A 27,169-nucleotide genomic window follows, 5' to 3' on the forward strand; every position below is an offset into this window, starting at 1 on the left:
CCCAGTTCTGTACTGCCAGCCAAGCCAACTGTTGCACTTCCCATTTCAAGCTCTCGGCGCAGATTTTCGTGGAAGTCTGCTGGCTAACCTTTTGCCACCTCAACACCACATGATTAGCAATGACACATGGGCCTTAGGCAACATTTTTCCCATCCTTCTTGTAGGAGTTGCAGCTAGACCACATTTCTCTACCATACCAGAATGGGGAGCTGCACCGAATGCCTTTGCAGACATCAAGAATCGTCTATTGTCCTCCCCTAAACTTATCATCTTGACAAAGAGCGATATTAATGAGCCTCTTGAAAAACTCTGAAGAGCAGCCTGTTGAGAAACAAAGCTCGGGCTGTATCCCCTATTCTCTGCTTTCCCTCCTCCCTAGCCCAAGTGCAACAGTTGGCTTGGCTGGCAGTACGGAACTGGGAAAGGGCAGCAAGCTTTCTGAGAGAGGGAATGAACATGTCTTAGAAAGTCAGGAAAAATGATTTCTCTTTCTGGTTCTGTCACTGATTCACTACAGGACCTTTTTTTTAAAAAACTCTTGGCTACACACATAAGTTGTACCAGTTAAGCTAAAATTATTTATTTGTATTGCGGGAATGCCAAAGAACCCCAGTCATGGACGAGGACCCCATCGTGCTAGGTGCTGTACAAACACAGAACAAAGAGTCTCTGCTCCAAAGAGTGGACAATCTGACTGAAGTCTTGTCTACGTACAAAAATTGTACTGCTTTAGCTCTACTGGTACAGTTAAAGTGGGATAATCCTGTTAGAAAAGATGAAGGTATATTGGTATAAATGTGTATAGCTGATATCTATTTGGAAGGGGAATAGAGTATATAGGGATTAGGCACCTTTATACCCATATAACTACGCCCACACAAAGGTTATAGTGGCATATCAGTAAAATTACATGCCCCTAACTGACACAGCTGGTATAAATATGGGGTAGAGATCAGGTCTGAGTTAAATTGGAGCAACCTTTCCCTTTTTCTGCTCCCCATGGACCCATACATGGCTAAACCTGCCTTGTGTAGGTTTAGCTTGTACCTGTAAGTTGACCAATGCACACTCAACTGAAAAAAGCCAGGTGTTTTGAATTGAGTCCCCCCACACAGATTTTTGCACTGGTTTAACTAAATCAATTTAAAAAAAAACAACCCCCCCACACCTTTAGCTAACCTGGTGCAACATTGTCTTCACTGCAGAGCTAGTGCAGCTGATCTGCGCCGGGGTCTGAGCACCTCAGCTAGCCTCACCTGGTGTTAACCACCAACTGCAAACCACACCTGAGTTACCGCGTCCTCACTGGCGCTACCCTCCCCTGTGTCTCTTGCCAGGACATGCGCCGCAGTAAGCTGAGCCGCTCGGTGATTCCTGTGCAGTGGGTTGTGAGAGAACTCATCCGTCACTCTGGGCACATGGGAAGAATTGTGGGAAGGCACTGGAGGAATATCAGCATTCCAGTGATTTAACCTGGGTCCTCACTGCAAAGTGGGCAGGCTGCCCATCTGAGTCTAAGTGGAAAGTGGGGTCTAACACTCACCCCATGCTGGGCTAGCTAGCCCAGATTAAAAGCACCACTTAACTCAGGGGAGAGATTTTTGTGAGTGGGGGATTGGGGCAACCCCCAATTAAAGAGCCACCGCTTCACCTGTGCAGTGAAGACAGACCGTGTGGTTGTGGGTCAGGCTTTAATCTCTCTGGCTGGGCTTATCAAAGGAGCTGAAAGGAACTGTCACCCAACCTCCTAAGGCTACTTTGAAAATCCCAGCCACCGTGGCTCAGTTTCCCCATCTCTAAACTACCAATTCGTGGCACAGCTGAAGTTGATGTGGGTTGAAGGTGTCCAGCATCTCTTAGGACCAGGCCCAACAGGATATGACCAGAGTCCTAGGAATGGACATAGAAACCTGGCCATACGGAGGAAATGAACCCCAAAGCCAGGAAGACCTCATTTCCAACCCAGTGCTTTGGAGGGAGTGCAATAGAGGAAGCTGACTGAATCAAAGCAGAATTGTCCTGCATTCGTTTCCTTTTCCAGGAGGTGTTAGTGAGTCTTTTAATACAAAATCACACCAAGCCAACTTATGGACCTGACCTGGCTTAGTGCATGGTAGCGAATTATCTTCAAATGCCTCATGGAGCAACTGACTTGGGGCCTGATTTTTGGAAGCGCTGCACGCCCAGAACTCCAACCAAAGCTAACGGTAGCTATTGGTGCTCAGCACTTCTGAAAACAAGGGCCCTATCATCCCATTGCAGCCGAGTGGACAGAGCACTGGACTGGGACTCGAGAGACCTGGGCTCTAAACCTGGCTCTGCCACTGGCCTGTGCTGGGTGACCTTGGGCAAGTCACTTTCCTGCTCCATGCCTCAGTTTCCCCACCTGTAAAATGCGCATAGTGACACCGACCCATCGTTGTAAAGCGCTTTGAGATCCACTGTTGTAAGAGCTAGGTATTATGAACTAGCCTTTAATCCCCATGGTCTCCCTGTCTTCCCATCTTATAAACCCGGGCTATCTTTGCGATCCCCCAGCTCCTTTCCTGTGGTCTACAAGGGTTTCAGAATAGCTGGAAGCTCCTTTATAAACCTGAACCCTTTTTAAATTCCTAGGCAACACGTTTCTTTTCTCCTCTCCCTGGGCCATTGGGTTTTGGAGGCAAGAAAAGTTTAGCAGAATCGCATGCATGAGGGCAACAGGAACGTACAACAACACAACACATTGCACCTCCAGGGTGCCTTCCATCTTGCCTAGGTTCTTACCCCACACCCACACCACTAGTCTGGCTGAAGATCTCAGAGCATTTTGCAAAATTCACTTAGTCTCCACCCAAAGAGACAGGAAATTATACCCCGATTTGTACAGATCTGGAGATTGAGGCTCAGGGAGTTTCGCTGCCTTGTCCAAAAATCATGCCTGCTCCATGGCAGTGCTGGGAACAGAACCCAGATCTCTTGACTCTCAGTTCTTAACCGCAAGACTACCCTTCCTTCCTGCACAGATACGTGAACATACCCATGTGTTAAGAGAACTACGCTCAACCCAACAGTTTACCACATCCCCAGCTGCCAGGCCTTGGGGCGGAGGAGAGCAGTGTAAGAGACTACTACATTTCACTGTCCAATTGCTTTAAAAACAATGGCTGGGACTGACAAAGGAGTTAGGTGCCTGGCTCCCACTGGCTTTCATCTAATCCACCCATACCATAGAGCATACGCCTGGGCTGAATCAGGGCCGTTAGTCACTTCAGTCGTTTTAAAGGCTGTTGGGTGCTTTTCTTCCCTGGAACGAGAGCCTTCTTTCAGCAGCATACAAGGCTGAAGGAACGGCATACACCTCCCCATGGTGCTTCGCTCTAAGACAACACCAGAACAGCAGGGGAAGCTCATGATAACGGGGGAATCTCTGCTCCGATGCAGAGTCTCCTCTAACCTCAGCTTTAATGGCTTTGCATTTCTGATGTAATTAGCATATAGGAACCAGTAGCAAGACGGCAGCAGGCTTGTGTGGGATAGAAACAAACCTAGGCCTAAAGGAGTGGCTGGATACCCTGTACCAAGGGAGACTTGAACTTCCCCGTCTACGGTCAGGTTGAAACTCTCAGAGTGGCGAGATCTAGCACGGGACAAAATGAAAATATCCTTTTACAGCACATGGCAACACACGCACACTATGGCAAGTGCAAAGAGGCTGTTGCTCTCGCTGGCCAGCAAATGTTCTCACCCTGTTACTGAAGCTTGCGGGAATAACGGCTTGAGATGCAAAGGCTCGGGGAGGGAAGCCTGGATTCTGCTCTGACATGGAAATCTGGAAAAATGGCACCATGGGGGTTCCATGATTGCCTCTCAAACATCAACTCTGCCCAGTTTACAAGATGGTATTTTTCCTCTTCCTCCCCTTCCAATGCCCAGCCCTGCATACTCATTTGGGGCCCCGAGAGTCAAGCTGGGCTTTTTCTGCCTTGTGCTTGCCACAAAGACCCAGGCCTTGGTTAACAATTCTGTAGACGATGCATCAGGCTGAAGAGACCTCAGCTCCTGCTTTCTGGCTTATGTCAACTGGGCACTGCTACCTGGAGTAACAAAGGAACACCAGTGTACTGTTGACACTAAAGCAAAGAGATAAATCTCTGGATATGCAGGGAGCAGATCTGTGGGGTAACAAGATGCTGTTTTAACAGTCACTTTCAGAGATCTGCTCCTACTGTGTCATTTATTCTGTCAGGCAAGGACTGGATCTCTCTTTCTATACATGGTCTGGGCACACTGACAGCTCTCAACACAATAATGCAAGGAAATCACAATGCAGCGGCCATCATGGCACGTCACTGTACGTTTTACTCTTCATCCTCTCCCCTACTGCAATACCCAACAGAGCTAGCCGTCCCGGGTAAACATCGCTTGGTCCACAATTTCCTTAGACAGACATTCCTTTTGGACATTCTTTTAACTGATTTCACAAAGGCCAAAGGTGGACACACATCAGCGAAATTCACACCTAACCAAGTGTCAGATCAGTTTCTTAGAAGCATGTGGAATAGGGCTATTCTGGGCCTGGACTATTCCTCTGCAAAGGCAGCATCACAGCATAAACAGCCAAAACCCTCATTCGTTTCTCAGCCTGTCCCCAGACAGAATTCCCATTGAGTTTGGCAGAATCTGACCCCGAAGGAACAAGTTAATTTCCCTGCTATTCAGTTGTTGGGTGAATTGGCCCTAACATGGAGGAGAAAAGGTGAAATGAGGGAGTCCCAAGGTTTGTTACTTTCCAGGCATGAGTCTGTCGCAATTTCAAAACTCATCACACATACATGCAGCCACTGCCAAGCAGGGCTTCTCCTTTGGGTGCAATATTTCACATTCCTTTGGGTGCTTATATCGCAGGTTGTGTTCCAGATTACAAAACCTCTGAACAAACAAGTTCTTCCAACCCAGATTCCAGGGCCAGAATCTAAATTAGCTTTTAAAACAAAACATGGTGCCCGCTTGGGGAAGAAATCCCACAATTCTCATCAGAGTATGATAAAATCGTTTCTACTGAGCTGAATACTGTAAGTAGAAGAAACATTTTTTAAAATGAGGCATGCTGGGTTTTGGATTCTGTATAACTCAGGAGCCTTTTGTGACGCTTATGGGTGATCAGGATAAAAACAAAAAACAAAACAAAAACGTTTTTTGGCAAAACCCTAAAGAAGTGTTTTAAAAAAAAATGCTCTTCCTTTCGAGAGGGGGTGAAATGCAACAGGAAGGAGACAAGTGCGAATCAAAATGAGAAAAAAAAAAAAAAAAAAAAAAAAGAGTTTGGTTTCCTTACCTGGGGATAAGGTGGGTGAGAAACATTGTGGAGCAGCTAAAATTCGAAGATTTCCACCCCCAAAAAAGAGTTACTTTCTAACTAATCTTTTTGTGAAGACCCCATTGCTTGGCCCTCGCTTAGACGAATGCGAATCAAAGCCCGAGCCTGTTGAGAAGCCACGGGACTAGCTACACTGGAGTGTGCAGTGGGTGTTTTTTATTTCTGCTGCAGTCCATTGAGCTGCAAAGCAGCATCCAGCCCTGCCTCGTGCCTCTCAACATGTCTGTGACCCCCAAGGGCCAAACAGAGAGCAGATCCGGACTCAGAAACCCCAAAGCCCCTCCCCTGTTGCTCGGGGGTCTCATTTTGTACTCACTTTCAGCTGGGATTTGGACACTTTGCCACTTTTCTCCACATCCAGGGCGGTGAAGGCGTACCAGATGGATTTTAAAAGCTCTGCTCGCAGGTCCATGGCTAGATGCGCGGATGACAGAGCCTGCTCTGTCAGCGAGGAGGATCCGGTTTCAGGAAACTGAAACTCCAACAGTCCTCAGAAACCTGCAATTAGAATGGAGGAGCAGCAGCGCCACCTACTTGACTACACCTCGGATAGGCCCCACAATGTCATCTTCCTGCCTAGATGACAACACTCACCTTTCTGCCCTCGGCAGGGGGCATTGGTCCACCTTGCTTGCCTCTGCATTCCCTTCCCTCGTAAGCCCCCTGCCCCCAGATTTTAGGCACAACACAGGACTTGGGACTGGATAATACTTAGCACTTAGCCTGCACATGCTCAAAGCACTGTAAAACACATTGAGCTGTTAGCTGGCTCCCTAAAGCCAGCCGGGTTGGTAAGACACATTGTAATGATCTCACAGTGGGACTCAGACCATTAGCCTCAGCACATGCTTCCCAGCTTCCCAGTGCTCATGCGGCTGCTGCATGTGTTCTGCCGACAACCTCTGCTAGGCATGGTGCTTCAGTGCACCCGCAAAGGGGGAACGAATGTCATTCGAAGGGCGGAGAAATTTTGCTTTTGGCTCAGTTTGAAAACAGGCCCAAGAATCCAAGTTAGTGGGAATTGCCGAGGGGTTGGCGAGGTGTCCCAGCTCTGCAGCAACTCAGCCACGAGACCTAAGGGTTACCCCAAAACGGCAAAGGAAGAAATCCCTCCCTGGCTAGTTCAAAAAGTAGCTCCCCATTTGCAGGTTTAAATACAGAGGACAGTCCCCCCTCAGCACTAGCACAGACCGGTGCAGTCCAGGAGAACTCAACCCAATAGGAACTTCTGTTAACTCCCATCAGGCTCTCTCTCTCTCTCTCTCACTCACTCACACACTCTCTCTCTCTCTTAAGGGAGGTGACGGAGAAGGGCAGAGGCGTCTGCCGTCTGTGTGGAGTTATTGGTGTGTCTCAGAGGAGGCTGCGTGCCTGGCCCTGCCCCCCGCAAGATCTTCATCCTTTTACAGCCTCCGCAGAGATGGAGACAACCTACTGACAAACAGGACTACACAAGTCCTAGGGGAAGAAGAATGGTTTAATGGCAAGGCACTGGACAGGAACTGAGGAGATCTGGGTTCTACTCCTGGGAATACCCATGGTGAAGATTTCGAAGCCAGCGGCACATGTCCCTTTGTCCATTCACTACTCCCTATTTTGGGTGGCTTCCTGTGCGATCTTGGACAAGTCAATTCATCTCCTTAAACCTCAACTCCCCCCAGCTGTAAAATAATAATAATCCAGACCTACCTCACAGGGGCGTGGGGAAGATAAATCGACCAATGAGGTGCTCAGACACTACCAACAAGGTCCATGTAAGTTTCTAGATAGACAGAAAATGAATGGGAGTGGGGAAGGTGCCTAGTAACTGACCAATGAGCACACAGAGAAATTGTAACACCTTCAGGCTGAGCCCAGGCCCAGAAAAGGGGAGACAGCTCCCTAGGGAGAGATTCTTTACCGTCTACTAGAGGGTCTGACTGGAATCAAATGCTAACATTAGCCTGTAAGAGAAATAAGCTCCTGGGACGTCTGGGAGACGCTGTTCAGCTGATTGGCACAATCGCCTATTGCTGAGGCACAGGGGATGCTGCTTAGGTCCTTACTGGTTTGGCGACCAAGCCCCTAAGACGGGGCAGGGAAGAGAAAAAGAATGTAAACTTAGAAGCTTTATTAAGTACATGTCAACCCCCCTCTTTTTCCCCCTTCCCCCCAACGGGCTGCAGGGATTGAAAGAGAAAGAGGAAAGGATATTTAAAAAAAAAAAAACTTTAATTAGTTTTATTTAAACTCACTATTTACATCTAACTCTAGCTTGTGCCCCGAGAAGTGCTGGCCTGCCCACGTGGAGTGCTCTACGCTCCCCACAGCAGCTGAGTCTGGAAATGAATTTGGCTGTTGAGTCAAAAGGGAGGGGGGTAAGGAGAAAGGGAGAAGTGCTGTCACATCCAGGCTAATGTGGATCCTGCTGCCCTCAGCTTGTGCCGGTGATAATCTCTGACTTCCAGCGTCAAGAAGTGATCGTCGTCCAAAACACCGAGACCAGGACAGCCTGGGGTTGCTTTGATGGGGCTTTATTGCTTCTGTGCATATGCTGCTTACGTGCCACTTGTGTTTGTGTTTCCGGGGGAGGTGGATGTCAGCCCATCTGTGTTCATCCCTGGAGCACCTAGTGAGAGAGGGCAGGAACTGCCTCGCCAAAATGATCGCTGACTCCCGGTGGTGCCCTGAAGCTATGGTCTCTGCAGTTCCATGCGGGGTGTAGCAGATCATCTTGCCTTGGGATTCCAATTCTTGGCCACAAAGGAACACAAGAGCTTCCGCCCTGCTCCGGACCCAGGGGACGTCAGTGTCCCTGGAAAATAAGCAGGATAGTCCTGGATGGCAGCAGAGTGACTGCCCGGGAACCAGGAAAGCTTTGAAGCCTCCAGCCAGATTTCTTAGAAAGATGTCGCTGTAAGTGATAGGAGAGCCCTTTAAACAGGGTCACTCTGGCAGCCCAGAGAGCTCCTGTATCTGCTCTCGCTGCCTGCCTACACACAAGCTGGATGCACGTAACAGTTATCAGGGACCCCCTTCTGCATTCACGGGTTGTACCAGGCATTACAGTTTGTCTTCTGTGCAGCAGCTGGGGGGGCTGTTTCAGATCCTGAAACCCCCAACCGAACACAAGGGGCAATTTGATTGCCATCCCTGCTCCACTCAAGCCTCCCTGTCCACAGGTTGCGCAGTGCTTCAGCACCCGTTCTCAGACACGGCCGCATTGAGTGTTACAGACTCCTGCTGAATTGCTGCTGTTGCCATGCTGATGGCTTCCTCCAGACTCTGCTGCTCTTCCAGCTACAAGAGGAGACACATGAACGAATGGTATCATTCTCCCAAATGCGCAGACTGAGTTAATCTGTATTTTACCAGGACAGCCCAGGGGCAGAGATGCAAGAGGGCTGGGGTGAGGTAGAAGAGGAGGAGTGGGGAACATGGGTGCAGAGGGTAGAGGAATACCAAGTGCTGGGGCAAAGCAAAGGGGAAGGAATACGGGTGCTGGGAAAGGACAAACATATATAGGTGAGAGGAATACAATCGGTGGGCAATGGGTGCAGAGTAGGAGAAAGACAGAAAAAGGGGGTGCAGTGGGGCGTAATGGAGCGCTGTGTGCTCAGGAGACTGCTGTGAGTGAGGCAGGCACTATCAGTACCTCGAAAGGGGGAAGATCATGGGTGATGGGGGAAGGCAGATAACAAACAACAATAGATGTTACTGAAATATTACAAGGAAAGGTACCAGGACAAGGCAGGTGGGAGCTGAGTTCACAGGTGGACACAGAAAACAGCTGGGAGTTAAAAGGAAAGAACACTGAGGAGAGGGACAGAGAGGCCGCCATGAAATCCAGGTGCTGAAGCAAGCACCTTGAGCAGGTCTCAAATAGATGCAAGTGGGGAGGGAATCTGAACAGAGTGATTGCACAGGAGCAAAGCTCAGCCCTGGACAGGGTTTCACATGGTACCTGCACTGCAATATGAGTGCCGCAGGCAGTTGCGAGCAATGCCACTTGCTGGTGATGGAGGGATGCAATGGCTGACGCTTCAGACATCACTGCCCCAGCGGTGACTATCGTAACCTGGAAAACAGACAACCAAATAAAATTACATGCCCAAAAGGCCTCTTCATGCCCAGAACAGTCCTGAGTGAGTAAGCAGAAAGAAGCCCGTACCGGCTGCGTCTCAGTCCCATCCGCACTGACCATGGTGACGGTGTGTGTGCTTGAAGCCGCAAGGTCTTCCTGTGGCATTGTGATGGTGCCACTTTGCGTTACCATACTGATGGCACTGCCCAGTGCCTGTAAGTCCTCGTGGGACAGATTAACCTGTGACGAGAAAAAAAATGGACAGCCACTGAAGGGTTAACAGGGCACAACTTGCACCCAGGTGGGTTTCCAAGGGGGCTGTCCTGCTGGACAAAGAGGATACTGTGGGGGAACCAGCTGCCCCTCTGTCTGCCCCTCTTCTTTATCCCACTTTGCTTTTCTCCAATGCTTCCCATGCAAGACCTTAAGCAATTCCTGAGCTTGGCAGCACAACTCCCATGAAGAAGGGAAGGACCATGACTCCATGTTACAGATGCATGACCCAACGCATAGAGAGGTAAAGTGACTTGCCCAAGGTGACATATAGTCAGTGGCAGAATCTGAACTAGAACCCAGGAGTCCTTCTCCCAGTCCCCAGCTCTCATCATTTGACCTCATCTCCTTCCCACTTTAAGCATCTTCTGCCATGCTCATGAGGGGCAGTTAGTTAATTTTCTGTGTCAGCCTCGTAAGGTATGAGACTGAGAATATATTATTGCCCTTATATAAATCAATGGTACGCCCTCATCTCGAATACTGCGTACAGATGTGGTCTCCTCATCTCAAAAAAGATATACTGGCACTAGAAAAGGTTCAGAAAAGGGCAACTAAAATGATTAAGGGTTTGGAACAGGTCCCATATGAGGAGAGATTAAAGAGGCTAGGACTCTTCAGCTTGGAAAAGAGGAGACTAAGGGGGGATATGATAGAGGTATATAAAATCATGAGTGATGTTGAGAAAGTGGATAAGGAAAAGTTATTTACTTATTCCCATAATTCAAGAACTAGGGGTCATCAAATGAAATTAATAGGCAGCAGGTTTAAAACAAATAAAAGGAAGTAGTTCTTCACGCAGCGCACAGTCAACTTGTGGAACTCCTTACCTGAGGAGGTTGTGAAGGCTAGGACTATAACAGAGTTTAAAAGAGAACTGGATAAATTCATGGTGGTTAAGTCCATTAATGGCTATTAGCCAGGACGGGTATGGAATGGTGTCCCTAGCCTCTGTCTGTCAGAGGATGGAGATGGATGGCAGGAGAGAGATCACTTGATCATTGCCTGTTAGGTTCACTCCCTCTGGGGCACCTGGCATTGGCCACTGTCGATAGACAGGATACTGGGCTAGATGTACCTTTGGTCTGACCCGGTACGGCCTTTCTTATGTTATGTTCTTATGTAAGCAAATTGAGGAGCTATTCTCAGCAGCTACTTCCTGAGTCCTGTGCTGCAGAAACAGGCTTCCACATTTAGCACGCAAGCCCTGCTGCAGAAGGCTGCGTTTGATCAGCAAGGGGGCATGGCCAGTGGTTACAGGGATGTAATTTAAATAGCAAGCAAAATACAAGCCAAATCCAGCCAACGCCAACAGAAACTGAAAGCTGCTACCACCAGATGAACGCTCAGTGGCCAATGGCAAATGTGTTTGGTGAGCCTCAGGCAGCTCCCACAGGACAAAAAGCACTTTCTTAACGGCACTCTCAGCAGAGGTCAAGGAAACTGAAACCTCCTTTGCCCTCCATGTCAAAACTGATGCATGAGGGCAGGGAGGCGTGGAGGAAGCTTGAACTGGTTCTGCCCAGACTGCACCAGATTGATGGTTACAGCCCACTGCTCTCCAGCATCTTTCAGCACACAGCACTCAGACAAAAATCAACCCTAAACTCAAAGCTAAGATGAAGCCCGGCCCATATCGCACACCCTGACGCGAGTGACTGACCATGTCTACCTAACAGTAAAGGAAAGGACCTGACAGCTGTCCAGGAGGATGAAGAACATGTGGCTGTTAGAGGCAGTGACCAGCTCTGTTAGCTGCACCCTGAATTCTCCCTGGTCTCTGTACCTGCTGTGTTCCATCCTGAGAGATAAGTGAAACCTGGGTAGGTATGCCATCCTCCTCCTCCTCCTCCTCTGAAAGGAAAGCAATCTGCTGGCGCTTCAGCGGGGGCCCCCGCTCTGCAGCCGCGGCAGCTGGGCAAAAGAGAAAGGACGTGCCAGTGAGAAGGGCAGCATCTGGATGTGGCACTATCTCTATGACCCTGGGATCTACCTGCTCTCTGACAGGATAGGACAGCGCAACAGATAAGAGCATGGGATCATAATGACAATGGCACAAGGTGGGTCTGGAAGGTGGGGCTTCGTCTGAATGGCTGCGGGTCTAGGATGGGGCTCCTTCCTGCAGAGCTGGGTGTGAGCGAGTGGAGGGGCTGGAGGCCCAGCTGGGGGGGGCTCAGTCTCCCTCCCCCCATAGAACTGGGGGTGAGTGAAGGGAGGGGCTGCAGGCCCAGGCTGGGGGGGCTCAGTCTCTCCCTTTGTTGCACTGTCTAATCCGAGTCCTGACGGGGCTGCAGGAGGACGTGGCCTGCACCTTCCAGCTGCTGCTGCTCGTAGAGAGCCTGCTCGCTCTCCTCTGTGGCCTCCAGCTCTCCGTGGGCGCTGCGCTTGTGCATGGCCAGCGTGGAGGTCTGGCGGTAGGTCTTCCCGCAGTTGTTGCAGGTGTAGGGCTTGCAGTGGGTGTGGACCACGTGGTGTTTGTACAGACTGGAGTACTCAGTGAAGCGTTTCCCGCAGCCCGGCACAGTGCACATATACGGCTTCTCACCTGGGACAGGGAGAGAGGTGGTCACGCAACGGGGTGGGGCCACAACAGCACTAGGCCCCACAACAGCACTAGGCCCCTGTCAACGTTGCAGCTGGCACAAGCATTACATTCATCCTCACCCTGCCAAGGGGCGGCGTAGGGATTCACCCCATTTCATATGGGAAACCAAGGCACAGAGAAGCCAGAGGATTTGGCTAAGGTCACCCCGTGAGTCAATGGCAGAGCCAAGAACAGACTCCATTAGTTCTGCCTCCCAGTCCTGGGCTCTGTGAAGCATTTTCCAGGCAGATCTCCCTCCACTCTGCATGGCCTGGTGTGTCTCTCTCATAGACGCACGGATCTGTAGAGCCTTTGCTACCTTTATGGAGCATTTTATTGGTCTATTTTACAGGGGAGAAGTGGGCTACAGAACCTCAGCCCCGCAGCAGTTAACTACTAGAGTTTAAAAAGGTAAGGGCGATCAGCTATCATGCTTCCGGGCATAAAAAGTGACAGAAGGTCAGTGTCAGGAAGGGAGCTTTTCGCCTGCAGTACAACCGTGCAGGTCCATCACAGAGGATTGTTTTGCCTTTCTCTGATCACCACAGCAGGAAGCAGGATACTGGAGTTGATGGAACAATAAACTGGCCCAATAAAGCAAATCCTATGACCTTCACTGCCTTACCTACCCTCAAAATCTGGAAAGGGAAAATCTGGCCAGGTGATAGAAATCTATGGAACTGGACAGCCAGGTACAGGCAATGTTGTCACTTGGCTATGGACTCAGTTGTCTTTCCTACAGGGGGAATTATACCCTCTCCCCCAGTTTACCTGTGTGAATTCTCATGTGGTTCTTGTAGTTGGTGGCGCTCGTGAAGCCTCTCCCGCAGTTGGGCTCGGGGCACATGTACGGCCGCTCCCCTGTGTGTGTCCGGATGTGGACCTTACGGATGTTGGAGGTGGTGAACGAGCGGCCACAGCCTTCAAACGGGCATTTGAAGGGACGCTCACCTTCATCAACAAAAAGAAGAAAGGCAGGGTATGGCTTCTGCCAGTCAGACTGACCTTCGCTCCCTACAACGCCCCGAAGTTTGAAACAGAGATCAAGCACATCCCCGCCACCATGTCTGTTACACTGAAGAGTCCCTCAATTCCAAGGCTTTAGGGCATTCGGAGAATCCAAGTTGCACTGTGCACAAGAATAAGCAGAAAGGATGGGCTGCATGCAAGGCATACACAATGGCTTCATGCTTTTGACATGTCTTCTTCATATTCCCCCCAACCCGATGCTTGACAACGTCTATCCCCCAAAAAGCTCTCTTTCTACTAGGTGAGTTTAGGGCTAAGAAGACAGCACAGTTGGGGACTCCTTCTTAGCATAGGAGGGAAGCAAAGTCTCCATGGTCAATTCAGTTCTCCCTGATGAGGCTGCCAATTGCAGATATGTTCTGTAGGAAACAAGCTAATGCTCCAAGCACCTTCCACTGTTTTTTGTTATCATGCCTCAGACTGCAAAGCTGAGGTTCATGGTGCTTTTGTCTGTCTCAGTTTGACACCAATGCAGCACTGCTGGGAAGGATCTAAGGATACGGAAGTTTCATCCAGCATGTAAGCATATAGCAACGCAAATCAGAACAACAACAAAATAATTGAACTGACACGCTGTTTGTTAGTGTCACATTGTTCACACTGCTTGTGTCTTCTTTCCATGACCTGTGTCTGTCCCGTCTGTTTAGACCAGTGGTTTTCAACCTGGGGTCTGCAGCCTATGTCTAAAATTTCCAAAGGGGTCCATGCCTCCATTTGAAACTTTTTGCAAATGCAAATGAAAAAAGGTTGAAAACCACTGGCTTAGACAGTATTGTCTCATTGTTTCCTTGTATGCCCGTCTGTCTATATCCACCTGCTGTCTCTCGTCTTGTACTTAATTTGTAAGCAATCTGGGGCAGGGACCGTCTTTCTGTGTTTGTACAGCGCCTTGCACAATGGGGTCCTGGTTCAGGACGGGAGCTCCTGGAGACTATCATAACACACCTAATGAACAATAATCAAGATGGACACGTGCTTCCTTGTCATCAAGACCTTCAGACTGAGGAGGACTGAGCTCAGACCTCTTGCTACGTGGCAGTGCAGCCCACCTGTGTGTGTGCGTATGTGTTTCTGCAGGTCCCCCGAGGTTTTGAAGGCTTTGCTGCACATGTCCTCGGGGCACTTGTACGGCTTCTCACCAGTGTGCGTTCTCACGTGGCTCTTCAGCCCGTGCCCTGCAAGGGAAGAGGTCACAGGAAATTCGTGTTGCAATCTGCTGCACGTAGCATGGGAATATATGGACAATGTCTCACTCCATGGATTGTCAAAGCTCTGTCCCGTGTCCTGGAAGGTCAAGGGATGGAACACCTGGACTGCCTGGAAACACAGTTTCAAATCCCAGCAGGGACCATTTAGTCCTTCACCCTTCCAAGTTAGATAAACTGAGTTCCAAGCAGTTTACAATGGGGAGGAAGGGGAGAGAAAGAGTGTCTTAGGAATGAGGCCTTAAAAACTGAGCTTCCTCGGAACAACAGAACTGGCAGCTTCAGGAGTGAGATTCATGTGCACAGGACAGAGTTTTTCGGCACATGATCTACAACCATTACCTGTAGCAAATGCTTTCCCACAGCTCGGGAAGTCACACCTGTACGGCCGATCGCCCGTGTGAGCTCGCTCATGCACCTGGAGAGGGAGAAGGGACAGAACATGAAGCCAAGACTAGATGAGGCAGCAGCATGTGGAGATCTGGGGAAAGGAGCACACTTGGGACTCTCCAGCTGCTTTGCGACCTACATTCCAACCCACCCATCCTCACATCAATCAGACATGGGGTTCTTGTTCACTTCCTGTGCTAAGCTGCCATGTAGCAGCTGTGTGCTGTTAGGCCTGGTCTAGGCTAGGATTAGTGAAGACATTTTAAACCCCTAGGTAACAGAATAAATTGGGTTTTAAGATACGTTAGCCAGCTGGGGTGAATCCTAGGCTTCCTGCTAGGGTTCACTTCAACCAGCTAACTCGTGGTAAAAATACAACTCCCGAGCTAGCACGTTTTTACAATACACTTTTGACGCTACGTTGTTTGCAGTATTGTTGTAGCCATGTTGGTCCCAGAATATGAGAGAGACAAGGTAGGTGAGGTAATTTCATTTCAAGTGACTGCATCCAACATGCATTACCCCTTCTTCTTAACAATCTGAGCAAGCTTGTATTTAGTCCAAACACTCTGCTTCTTTGCCCAGGCCTGAAGACCTCTGTGTTGCTCAAAAGCTTGTACATCCCACCAAGAGAAGTTGGTCCAATAAAAGATCTTTTATCCTAGCCCAGATAAGACCTTATACAGTTGCTGTGTTCTACTTCAAGCTACACGCTGGATAGCGGGACAACAAGTGTTTCTAATGCTTAGATAGGATTTAGATCCCTCTCATTGCTGCAAAGGACACACTGCCTGTCATCAGCTCTGCTTTGAAAACACTGCAGCTAGCAACCAAAGATACGAGAGTCAACTGTCAGGATTAAGTCCCCCTTCCTCTAAACCCCTCAAGGTTCCTCATCTCTTCTCACGTGCATATTCTCAAGACACCAGCTTTCCTCCAGGTGACAAGCCCCATCCCTCTGGCTCTTCACGGTTGGATGCATCTCCCAAAATGGCCATAGAAAGTCACTGCAGAGTGCCATGCTCCAGGAATCCTGGCCTTTTCCCTCATGGAGCCAAGTTTGAGTCTCTCAATCCCCTGCATGGGAGCACGGTGAGCTGCTATTATAGCAAGGGATGGTCCTCTGGCTGGAGCTTTTGGTGTCAGTGCATCAGCTGGCTTACCTTTAAATGGTGAGCGGTGGTGTAGAGGCGACCGCAACCTTTGTAACCACAACGGAAGGCTCTGTCACCAACCTGCTGCCCCTTTCCGCTGCTGCGCATCTCCTCTTCCCGCAGATCCTGCCAAGAAGCACAGCAAGACTAAGCCTAAAGAACCACCACAAGAGACCCTGCAAGGCCAACATGAATTTACCCCTGCACCCTCATCTTCTACAGTGATCCCACTGGAAAATACGTCTCAGGTGCATACAAATGTACAGTGGCGCATACACAGGGCAGTCAAGGGGAGCAGGAGTCATGATTTCTGGGCTCCACTTCCCAGCTCACTGGGTGATCTTCGGCAGGTCACTTCACTGCGCTGTGCCTCAGTTTACTCATATGTAAAATATGGCTCACAATATTTACCAGCCTTACACCAGAGTTTGCAAAGCGCTTTGAAAATCTCTGATGAAAGGTGCTACAGAAGAGCTAAGGATTACTCAGATGATTATCTACCATATCTCAAACTGAATAAGGATGTCAGGTTTGTAATCCTAATTTTAAGCCTTGAAAAATTCTACTGGCCTCTTTGCCCATCATAAGCCATTTACTGACAAGGGGATTGAATATCTTTAACTCTCCCAGCGCCCTCATCGCCCAGGGTGGACAAGTAGATTTTGTGCCTGGGCTAGTACATTTTTAGGATGAAACAGCAAGTCTGCAAGATGTATGACCCACAACATTCAGATGTTGAAAAAGCCCAGAAGAAAACAGCTCTATAAGGAGGTGATATCAACAAAAATAGCCATACTAGAAAAAAGATTAGCCATGTAGCTGGTGAAGTCAAACAAGGAACACTTACGGCTCCCTCTCCAACTCACACCTGAGAAGTGGTGGGCTGGCAAGTTAGCCTGAGCTGATTCAAAGGAACATCTCACTGACAAGTACAAACCTGGGAAGGGGCATTGTTAGAAACCTCATTCTTCAAGTGGCTGCTGCTATTCACTCTCTCTTCCTCCTCAGAGACCTGCAAGCGGAGAGACCGTACCATTTGCTCATGCCCGTTTGCAGAGCACAGAACGGGTGAGCCATAACCAAGCGATGAGACATTCACACCAGCGGAGTGCACCCGGGCTGCTATTTTTTAGATACCACAGCTGCTGTTACTGGTGATGGAATATCTTGTCACATTGGCACAGTCTGCAATAGAGGAGCCAATCTTTGCCTACCTGAAGGTTGCCTTGGTAAATTGCTGGGAGCCTGAAGACCAGGGCTGGCTCCAGGCACCAGGCAACCAAACACATGCTTGGGGCGGCACCTGGTAAGGGGCAGCCAATCTTGGGGTGGCGGCGCGACATTCTGCGGGGGGGGGTGCTCCGGCAGTGTGGGGCGCGGCGCTCAGGGAGGGGTTCCGGTGGCGTGGCGGTCGGTGCGGGGGCGGCGCGGGGTGTGGTGCTCAGGGGTTCCGGTGGCGCTCGGGGGGGGAGGGGGCTCGGCGGGGCGGCGCTTTTTATTGCTGCTTGGGGCAGCAGAAAAGTTAGAGCTGGCCCTGCTGAAAACCATTCCCAAAAATAAAATGGAGTTCACTGCAGCTGTTCACATCTTTAATATAAAGGTGGACTGTATGAAGACTACAGGTCCCTGCCCTCAATACTTCATATTAAGGCCACACAAATTAAGATGGAGCACTGCATGCTGGGACTGGTAATCTCCACAACCACTTGGATCAAGCAGACACATTTGGGACTTAGCAATGTTACGAGTCTCGTGGCCATATTAAAGATCTTGGTGTGCTACGTCGATCATATTAACCAACAATCCCTTTATGAAGAGAAACATGTATCATTGATTACTTCTATTGGCAAACATTAAGAGTGTGTATTGCTCAGACAATCACCTGATGTAATTAAAACAAGAAAGTCTACAGTTTGTGGAAGGGAGAGAGAAAAATTAACAGTGAACTTAAATGCCCGCTTATGAGTGCGGTATTTTACCACAGAAACAAAGGCTGGGACTTGGAGAGTCTGTGAGCTCCTTTAAGCTGCTGGTGAAATTTGCAGCTCATCAGGAATATAAAGCAGGTTCATAGGTCCTAGAAACATATTCTCGCAGTATCTTACACTTCTCTAACACTTTCCATCCAGAAGAATCACATATGCTTTATAACTATACATTTCATCTGCCACTATAATGCAGCCACTTCTAGTGTAGAGGATGGCAGTTGTTTAACAGCACACAGCAATATCTCACAACATTTTCAGCCAAGAAGTGAAGAAGGATATTGTATCCAATTGAAACTATAAGGGGAATTTAGATAAGACAGAATGAAATTACATACAAGTGGCTAGAGGAAAAGAACAAAAGCAATGAATCAAAATCCAGGTTGTATAGAGATCACTGCATTTCATTGCTCCTTCCGCAACTGCATTTCTTTTCTTTATCCTCCCACATCCTCAGATCCATAAATAGAAAACTGGTGGACTCTCCTAGTCTTGTGCTAGTCCGTTCAGGCTTCTAAGTGTCATATTGATCGATTTGGCTTCTTTCTCTATTGTTCTGTGTAATGTTTCTCTAAGTCCATCTTTTTCTTACCAGATGCGATGCTTTAGGTTGGGTTGCTCTACTTCGAATTTCTGATTTTCTAAGAAACTCTTCCCAATGGAATCTGATGGCATTTATATTTTGGAATCAATTTCATATCAATTTCTGTTGTAGTTTTCCATGACCCAACTCCATAAAGGACGACAGACATGATGCCAGTGTTAAAAATTCATACTGGTGTATCAGTGCCTATCATGATACTTTTCCAAATCTTTATCCAAAGTTTTTGAAGGTTGTGTGCTGCTTTTGATATTTGTTGCTTGAAATCCAGCATGTCACCATCACTGCACGTATCACACCCTACACAGATAAAATGACTGACTTTCTAGTGTTTCTTCATCTACTCTAAAGGTTATTTTTAGGATATTGATAGCAATTTCTCTCCCCCCCCCCTCCTGTTGATGAACAAACCAACTTGTTTCACTCTGTCTGCCAAAAGCTGGGTCATTGCTTCCATTAAGCAATGTGTTGAGCTAAGCAAAACAGTGTCATCAGCAAAAATTAGGTCATCCAATTGTGCTTTATCATTTGTCCATAAAATTCCTCGGTTGCCTTCTGCGGTCACTTTCTTCATGATACCATGAACAGTGCAAACAATAATGGGGACATAACACACCCTTGCCTTACTCCAGTTGTCTCTGCAAACCATTGGCTGATGGTGTCCCCATCTCTGACTGCACATTTGGCATTATCACATAGAGCTGTGATTATTCTGTTGCTGATATTCCATAATATATTAAAGATGGTTTCTGTGTCAGTTGACAAAAACCTTCTTGAAATCATCATTTTTTAATCACAAAAGGTGCTTGCCACTCTATCTGAGAACAATACGGTCTGCACATAACAACAACGGACTAAATCCTGCTCGTTCCTCTCTGAATTGAAGGTCCATTTGTTCTCAGCAAGTTCCAGGACAATCTTGCACATGATTTTCCCAGACACTGAAAGCAAGGTGATCCCTCTCCAGTTATGGCAGTTGGTAATGTCATCCTTCTTTGGCAATATTACAATGAGCCTCTCTTCCATGAGTTGGGTTCTTTTTTTCCCATTCCATCTTCTATTAAAAAACACAAAGAGATCCTGGAGGACTGTTTCATCATTTGCTTTAAGCATCTCTCCAGTAATGCTTTCCCATTTTTGAGTTTACTGATCGCTTTTCTAACCTTTTCCATTGTATAGACACTACATCAATAATGAACTTTAGTGGTAGGTCTTCAGTCTATTTAAAACAGCCAGAAAGTGTTCTGCCTATCTTTTTCTTTGTTATTCTGTGTTAAGAGTCTTTCCGTTTGCATTTTTAATAGGGTTTCCAATATTGCTCAAGTTCCCTGTTAGTTGTTTGATTTATTGTCTTATATGAGGTTGGCATCTTCAGACTCTTGACATTTTCTATCAATTTGCCCTTTTATTTCTTCTTAGCACTCCTTTTTACCTCTCCATCTAGTGCTCTGTAGTCTTCTTGCCACTTGCTTGTCTATTCATGTCTCGTGATTCAAATTTTGCTTTGCACTTCTCTTTTCCACTGCTGCCCAAGTAGCATTGCAAATACATTCTTCCCCTTCATATTTCGTTATTAGAACTCTTTGCACTTTCTAGATAGCACACACTGATGTTTTCACAGAGTATCAGTCTGAGTTTTCTTCAGTTCACTCCATCAGAACACTGAACCTGCTCTTCAGTTCAAGCTAAAAGGCATTTTTTGTGTTTGGGTCTTTTTTTAACCTGCACCATCCTCTTTACCTTGATCTTCAATTTAGCGATACAAAAGTTATGATCACTGCCCACATCTGCTCCCCTGCACACACGTCTATCTGTCAACAAGCTGCAAAACGTTCTTGACATGCAGAGGTGATCTATCTGGTTTCTGTAGTGCCATCTGGGGAGTTTCAGGTCACTTTATGAATTTCTTCATGAGGAAACATTGTTCCACCTACCACCAGGTTGTTCACGCTGCAAATTTCTACTAATCATTCACCATTTTGGTTCATGTCCAAATCCGTGCCACACTTGCCTATAACTTTGTCTGACCCATCATTGCTACTTCCATCCCTTGCGTTAAAATCACCCAGTTGCTATGATTTCATGCTTTGGGACCTTGGTTAACACATCCTGTAACATCCTAAACCCAGCTTTTTCCTGATCTGGCTTTTCATTGGTCGGTGCTGTATTTGCAGCCAATTATATGTAAATAGCCCAACACACAGTGGAAACCCAGGAGCAGCACCACACCTCTAGCTAGGTACCGCCCTGCATGTGTCAGCTAATAGAGAGGGTGGGGAACGGTATTCCACAATACTAATGGGAGTCTTTAAATGTTCATTAACAGTATTATGGGACCGTTAAACACCCATCTTAACATCATTAGCTACATTCCCACAAGAGTACTGTGTAATTTCTCTTCTAAAAGTCCGCACTTTCACTGAGAAGCTGGCATACAGAAGTGCCAGGCAGTTGTGGTTACTTAACCCCCTGTCCTGATCTGGTCTGGGAATCAGCTCCTTCCCACCTGCCAATCAGCCATAATGCTAGACCGTAAAAGGAGTGCTGCATCCTTACCTTGCTGGCATACTGCTTGAGAGCATTAATGGTATCAGCATCAAAGGCATCATCTTCCTCCTCCCCAGCCAATTCCTCCAGCCCTGTTTCTGCCTGCACGGCCAGGATGGTGCTGCCAGCTGGCATGACAACAGGACGATGTATGTAGGCAGTTGAGCCATCCTCCAGCTGGACCTCTTCCAGAGCATTGGCATCATAACCCTCTGGAGGGGACCACAGAAATCAAACGCTGTAGTCAAGCCTATGAGTGCTTATTAGCAATTGCTATGTACTTATTGACACAGGAAAACGTAATCCTGGCATTCCCTAACCTTTGGGAGCTTGACTTTTCAAATTTAATGTTCTTTTAACTTAATTTTTGTGTGTGTAATTATTCTGTATAGGAGAAGCAAGCACTCTTAAAAAGGCACATTACCACCCCATCAGTACCCATTATCAGTATGCTGCTATTAATATTTATCCATTCACAATAGTAAGAATGACCTTTTTTATTTCATGTATCAACAATAATTCCCCGTGTTGCAAGCTCTGCTAGAAGGTAAGAGTCTTGAGCCAGTTCTGCGCCCTTCTCTTTCTGCTGGGCCATAACCCACATCAGAGCTAGAGATGACGACAGAGCCAATAACCTCCATTTACAAAAAACATGCAGAGTTAGCAGGGAAAGTTTTAAGAATCCTTGGTTGAAGGTTAATCCAAGTGAACCTGATAGATTTTTATTAGTAGCAACATGGGCCAGAATGTGGCTTTCACATTGTGTTACTGTTGATGGTACGGTCTAGGGTGACCAAATGTCCCGATTTTATAGGGACTGTCCTGATATTTGGGGCCTTTTTTTATATATATAGTTGCCAATTACCCCCCACCTCCTGTTCTGATTTTTCACACTTGCTATCTGGTCACCCTAGTACAGTCACATCTGGATTTCCTACACTTTACATCACCCGAGCTACATTCTTAGGAACCTGCAATATTCTGTTTAATCCATTAGATGCTTGACCCTGGGAGAGGATGGAAAAATTAATAATTACCTTTAGGTGTGTTGTGTATATAAGCCATGCTGCCATCTTCCAACACCACTTGCTGCCCATCTTCAAAAGCTATAGACTCTGTAAATCAACACAACCCATAGATACCAGAGTGAGGAATTTCATGTCTAGAGCTCAGAGTCAATTTGCTCAATTCCCCATACAGCAGAGCACATATAAAGCTCAGTTCAAAAATGTCCTGCTCATTTTTAAAACCTACCATGGACTTACCTGAGCTGCCCTCTACTTTCCTGGCTTTTCTACAGCACTCATCACTGCAGGAAATGAGCTTCTCAATCATTAGTTAATTTATTCTCCCCAAATCCCTGTGAAATGGGGAAATGAAACTATCCCCATTTTAGAGATGGGGAACCGAGGCACACAATGATTAACTGACTTGCCCAAGGTCATACAACAAGTTTTAGGTCAGATAATAGAGCCCCAGTATCCTGAATCACACTCCAGTCATAAACCCATCCTCTGTCTCTAATTCCCTTTATTTATTTAGCAACTAACTTCTCTCTGTTCCTTTACAACACCTTGTCATGGTTGGTGCAAGGTTCTTATCCTCTGTAGCTCCTATCATGTGAAACAAATTCCTTTCCCCTCTCAGCTGTGTTAACACCATCTCATTTCAAATCCAAGAGGAAAACATATCTATTGATGACCCAAGCTATGGGGCTTCTATCACTTTTCTTGGGAGACTATTCCAGAGTCTAATATAGCTAATAGTTTACAAAGAGTTCATGTCTGACTGTTCACGGATAAATGTATAGTGCCCTAATGTTGTTTTTACACCACATGGACACAGAGGCTGTGATGAAGTGGGAATGTTCTTAATGCTTTCTCTGAATACTGTGTGGGTGCCTCAGTTTCCCCTATGCATTTCTTAAGTATCTAGGTAGTGGGATAAGGGTGTGTGATTGTTGCAGAGCCCTAGAGGGCTGTCTGCACAGAGAATGGCTGACACCCTGTCTCCTGGCAATTAATGACCTGGGCTCCCTCCCCTGCAAGGTGCCAACTGAAGGTGTTGGAGAACAAAGAGACAAAAGGCCAGAGGAGGGGCTGGAGGGAGTCTCAGTTTGGAGCTGGCTGGGGAGATGGGGGGAGGCCCAGAACCTGGGTCTGGGCTCCCCACCCCCCAAGATGGACCTGACTGAGAGGTCCTGTTTTCTGTACCTACACGCTCTGTTTTAGACTGTGTTCCTGTCATCTAATAAGCCTGCTGTTTTACTGGCTGGCTGAGAGTCACGGTGAATCACAGGAAGTGGGGGGTTCAGAGCCCTGACTCCCCCACACTCCATGACAGAGACTATATATAAAGACTCACAGTGAACTGAACTGATCAGATTTGTGATCAGACAGATACACACTGTGATACAGAGGACAGGCCAACACTATTTTAACCTGCATCTGTTTACATCAGCAGCAAATTTGGCCTCGGATGAGTTTACTGCACATTTCACAGGAAGTCACATATTACAGAAAAAGCATCTATATTTTCATTCAGCACTAAAACAACAGGTAGGGGGGATAAATCACACACAGATGGACTCCTTGAGGCTAGAATTTAGAGATGGGATCTAACTGTCAAGGAGGTTAGCTTTGAGTAACTAGTAACGTCCCTCTAGCAAAGTAGGGATACATTCCAAATGTTACCCAAGTTCAACTCATCCTCCTCACCTTTCTGGACTGTCACTTGATGGATGTAAGCTGTCGTCCCATCCTCAAGCTCAATCACTTGCCCTTCAAGCAGCTTCTCTCCTGCAACAGTGTGAAAAGAAAACCATCATCGCTGACTGCAGTACTGATAAACCTTCCAGCACACAGGACTGTTCCCCTCTGTTCATAACCCTTTGCTATTTCTCCTAAAGGGAAATAATCTCATGGGATCACAGTCACCAAATGAGGCCATTATTTTATCAATCCCTATTTGCATTCAGAACCATAGTAATGGGTACACTTATGAATACCATAGAGAAGATTAAACCTTTCTTTCCTATGTTGTCTGAATGGAGGAAACAGTCTAAGGCAATGTCAACCATCATTTATGTACAGGGTACAGGATTCTTTTGCCAGCTCTCTTTGCCATGTAAACAAAGAGAAGTAAATGGAACAAAAATGCTCTAGCAAATACCATTAGGGCTTAAACCAGCAACCGATGGGACCTCTTAATGGCATAAATGAGGGACTGAATGCTTATTTTTCTTCTCTTGCTCAAGGACCAATTCTTGTAAAACTTTACAGGTCCTGAAGCACTAATTGCCTTGTGAAAGTGAAATGAATTATATTAAAGAAATAGAATGAATTAAAGAATGCTGTATGTACCTTTTAGTAGAAATGAGAAATGCTGCAAGCCAGGGGGGCAGGAAAGCAGACATTAACTGCTTAACTTGCCACTTAAGGGCAATTGGTGAAGCATTAGTCTTAGATCGATAAGAGTTAACAAGGAAGCAGGATATGCATATTATGCTCCATGCATATTTTACAATTTTGCTCTCTCTGTCCCTTTGTTTAGTTCGCACCCTTTTATCTGTATAAATAAGACTGTTTGAATCTTGCATGGAGGCTCACATTATCTGAATGTATTAGCAGAGCGCTGTGCTAATAAAACAGAGTGGTCTGACAAACTATGAGTCCTGAGTCTAACTTTGACAATTTGGAGGTTCCACCGAGATGGCAACCGTCTTCACTGGGGCTGTGTGATTCCTGACCGTTTTTGTAGGACGACCGTGGTAGCCGGCACCTGGGCATTTGGCCCGAGCGGTCCTCCTCCTGAACGGAAGGGTGCACGACCACAGTGAGGTCTACGCCATCGAACCTGTTGGTTCCCACTCTGTTCTGGTAGGGATCCCGGGATCTGACATCAGGAATCTGGTCAGGTAATTATTTCTGTGTTTTGTCCGGACTGAGGACTGTTCTGTCTGTGTCTATCCGTCCTCCTGTGGAGTGTTTGAGTCTGGGTGCCATCTCCGTCCGGGGATCGGCCGACCAAGGGGTTCCTGTCCCCGCGGTCTGAGTGAGTGAAATCTGCACAATCGCAGCCGCACCGCACCTTGGGTAAAACCCTTGGTGTGAAAGCAAGGGCGACTGAGGCAGTAGCCTGTGGGCTCCTTTTGTGTGTTGCACGGGGCATCGCTCTGACGAACCCGAATTTCCTTCTTGTGTGATTGGTGTGTGTAAAGTCCTCCTGTATTGGTAACCAGACGTCTAAGTCGGGACAGTTCCCTAAAGGAACGCCGGCTCAGTTTTAGGAAGGGTCCGGACTCCTGTAAATTTCTGGAAAAATGGTCTAGGCTAACTCAGGGAGATCCCAAAACTCAGTGGCCACTGTTAAAACCTTGGAACAAGGACCGAGTGGACATCTTAAAAAAAAAAAAAAACTCGGTCAGCCTAAAACTAAATTGGCTAAAGGAGAGGTTAATTGTTTCATGCAGTGGTGGGAAGAGGCAAATCGTAGGTGGACAAAATCAAAACTCACCTCTCTCAAATATTCAAATAATAAATTAAAAGCTTTATTAAAAGCCTCCTCTCCCACCACCAGACTGAGCGCTCCCCTTCACCCTGTTCTCTGAAAAAAAAAAAAACAACAACAACAACCCCGGATCGATCCCAACTCCCTTCATACTCCCCTCTCATTGTAAAAAGGATAAAATGCCCCTTGTTCTGTTCCCCTTCATTGTCTGCCTCAGAAACTGATTCTTTAGTGTTCCATTACCAATTCAGCAAGGAGGGCGGGCTCCTCAACTAGCCCCCACCCTTCCTGGGCCCTTTCCTTAAGCATTTCTTTCAAAATTGTGAAATGACCACAATATCACTCACAAAAATGGTTCATTGGAAAAAGCAGGATTGGGCCCAGACAAGCAGGCAAGCAACAGATAAAGAAAGTAAAAAAAACACAGGTTGGAAGCCCTAAGGGCATAGTGTCAGGAGTAAGTGCAAACATGAACCCCTGGAACAATACTTAAAATGGTGAAATCTGAGTTGATAAAGGTGTCATTTTGGGAAATAAACAAGTGATTTAAGGAAAGAGAGTGAAAAGTTAACTCTACAGAGACTGGAGAGAATTAAACAGTTAAACTTTGTGAAAATGTTAAAAAGGATCTTGTTAAAAGAATTCTTGGTTTCTTTGCAGCCATTCTAAAGGAAAAATGGGCCCTTTTCCAGAGGAATGTCTGTAAATAATCCAGGTAAAGAGACTATCTAATTAAAATCATTTGACTCTGGACAATTGAGTCAAATTTGCTAAAAGAACATAGGGGGGGTTCTATTGGAACTTAACTGCCCCAAATGTATAAAGGTAATGTAATCTATGTACAGCTATGTAAAAACAAAGCAGTGTAAGAGGGATGTTAAGGGAGAGAAAATGTGTATGTATCTGTCTGTCTGTGGGAATATGTGAGGTTTGTAAAACTCCTGTGTTGTAAGTTTAAGATAAATTGGTTTTGTTTTGTTTATAATGCCACTAAAAATCCATTTGACTCTTTAATTCAAAGCTGCAAAACTGACAGACCTTTTTGCCAGACACAGGAAATCAGTGTTGGTTGACTTTGAGATTTGGTATTTAACCCTTAAGGGGTAACTTGATTCTTTACAAAATTTAAATGTTCTCAAATAAAGACCAAGTCATGACTGCAGCAGGACAGTCAAAATCAGAAAAATAGGGAGAGATTCTGGATTCTGTTTTTGTAACAAAATAGCAAATGAAAGCTGTAGGAAAAGAATAAAATCAGTGGCCCTCTGAAGCAACAGCAGGGGTGAGGTGCACAAACAAAAAGAAGAAATGCAAACGAAACATGCTACTTAATTAAAATCCTATTCGGGCTCCAAAGGAGCCACAATAGACTGTTCTTTTTCAGATCTATGTGTGTTTTGGAAGCAAGAGTTAAAAGTAATCAAAACTCTGGTAAAAGTTAATTGTGTTCCTTTTAAGACAGAGTCTCTG

The 27,169-nt window shown here is 46.8% G+C and overlaps 2 protein-coding genes across 9 annotated transcripts in view; both read right to left on the minus strand.

Moving 5' to 3' along the window:
* DEF6 (DEF6 guanine nucleotide exchange factor) overlaps nt 1-7,732 on the minus strand; it is a 33,745-nt gene extending 26,013 nt beyond the window's left edge. The window contains exons 1-3 of one of the 3 annotated variants that reach the window (XM_042861514.2): nt 7,594-7,732; nt 7,049-7,121; nt 5,676-5,857 (exon numbers count right to left, since the gene is read on the minus strand). In XM_042861514.2, the coding sequence (XP_042717448.1) occupies nt 5,676-5,771 (96 nt within the window). In that variant the 5' untranslated portion in view covers nt 5,772-5,857; nt 7,049-7,121; nt 7,594-7,732. Of the gene's footprint in view, nt 1-5,675; nt 6,536-7,048; nt 7,122-7,593 lie in introns of those variants that run through there. The other 2 variants (XM_065595062.1, XM_042861515.2) reach the window with 2 other exon arrangements.
* The window catches only part of ZNF76 (zinc finger protein 76), a 30,416-nt gene continuing 10,701 nt past the window's right edge, over nt 7,455-27,169 (minus strand). For 2 of the 6 annotated variants that reach the window (XM_065595063.1, XM_024112306.3), the window contains exons 4-16: nt 23,908-23,988; nt 22,228-22,305; nt 21,200-21,402; nt 16,995-17,069; nt 16,067-16,183; nt 14,856-14,931; nt 14,358-14,483; nt 13,051-13,230; nt 12,007-12,240; nt 11,482-11,609; nt 9,510-9,662; nt 9,303-9,416; nt 7,552-8,638 (exon numbers count right to left, since the gene is read on the minus strand). In XM_065595063.1, coding sequence (XP_065451135.1) covers nt 8,534-8,638; nt 9,303-9,416; nt 9,510-9,662; nt 11,482-11,609; nt 12,007-12,240; nt 13,051-13,230; nt 14,358-14,483; nt 14,856-14,931; nt 16,067-16,183; nt 16,995-17,069; nt 21,200-21,402; nt 22,228-22,305; nt 23,908-23,988 — 1,670 coding nt within the window. In that variant the 3' untranslated portion in view covers nt 7,552-8,533. Of the gene's footprint in view, nt 8,639-9,302; nt 9,417-9,509; nt 9,663-11,481; nt 11,610-12,006; nt 12,241-13,050; nt 13,231-14,357; nt 14,484-14,855; nt 14,932-16,066; nt 16,184-16,994; nt 17,070-21,199; nt 21,403-22,227; nt 22,306-23,907; nt 23,989-27,169 lie in introns of all 6 variants that reach the window. The other 4 variants (XM_024112307.3, XM_065595064.1, XM_005311674.4 and 1 more) reach the window with 3 other exon arrangements.

The sequence above is a fragment of the Chrysemys picta genome, chromosome 4, assembly GCF_011386835.1.
Source record: "Chrysemys picta bellii isolate R12L10 chromosome 4, ASM1138683v2, whole genome shotgun sequence".
Classification (NCBI taxonomy): Eukaryota; Metazoa; Chordata; order Testudines; family Emydidae; genus Chrysemys; species Chrysemys picta.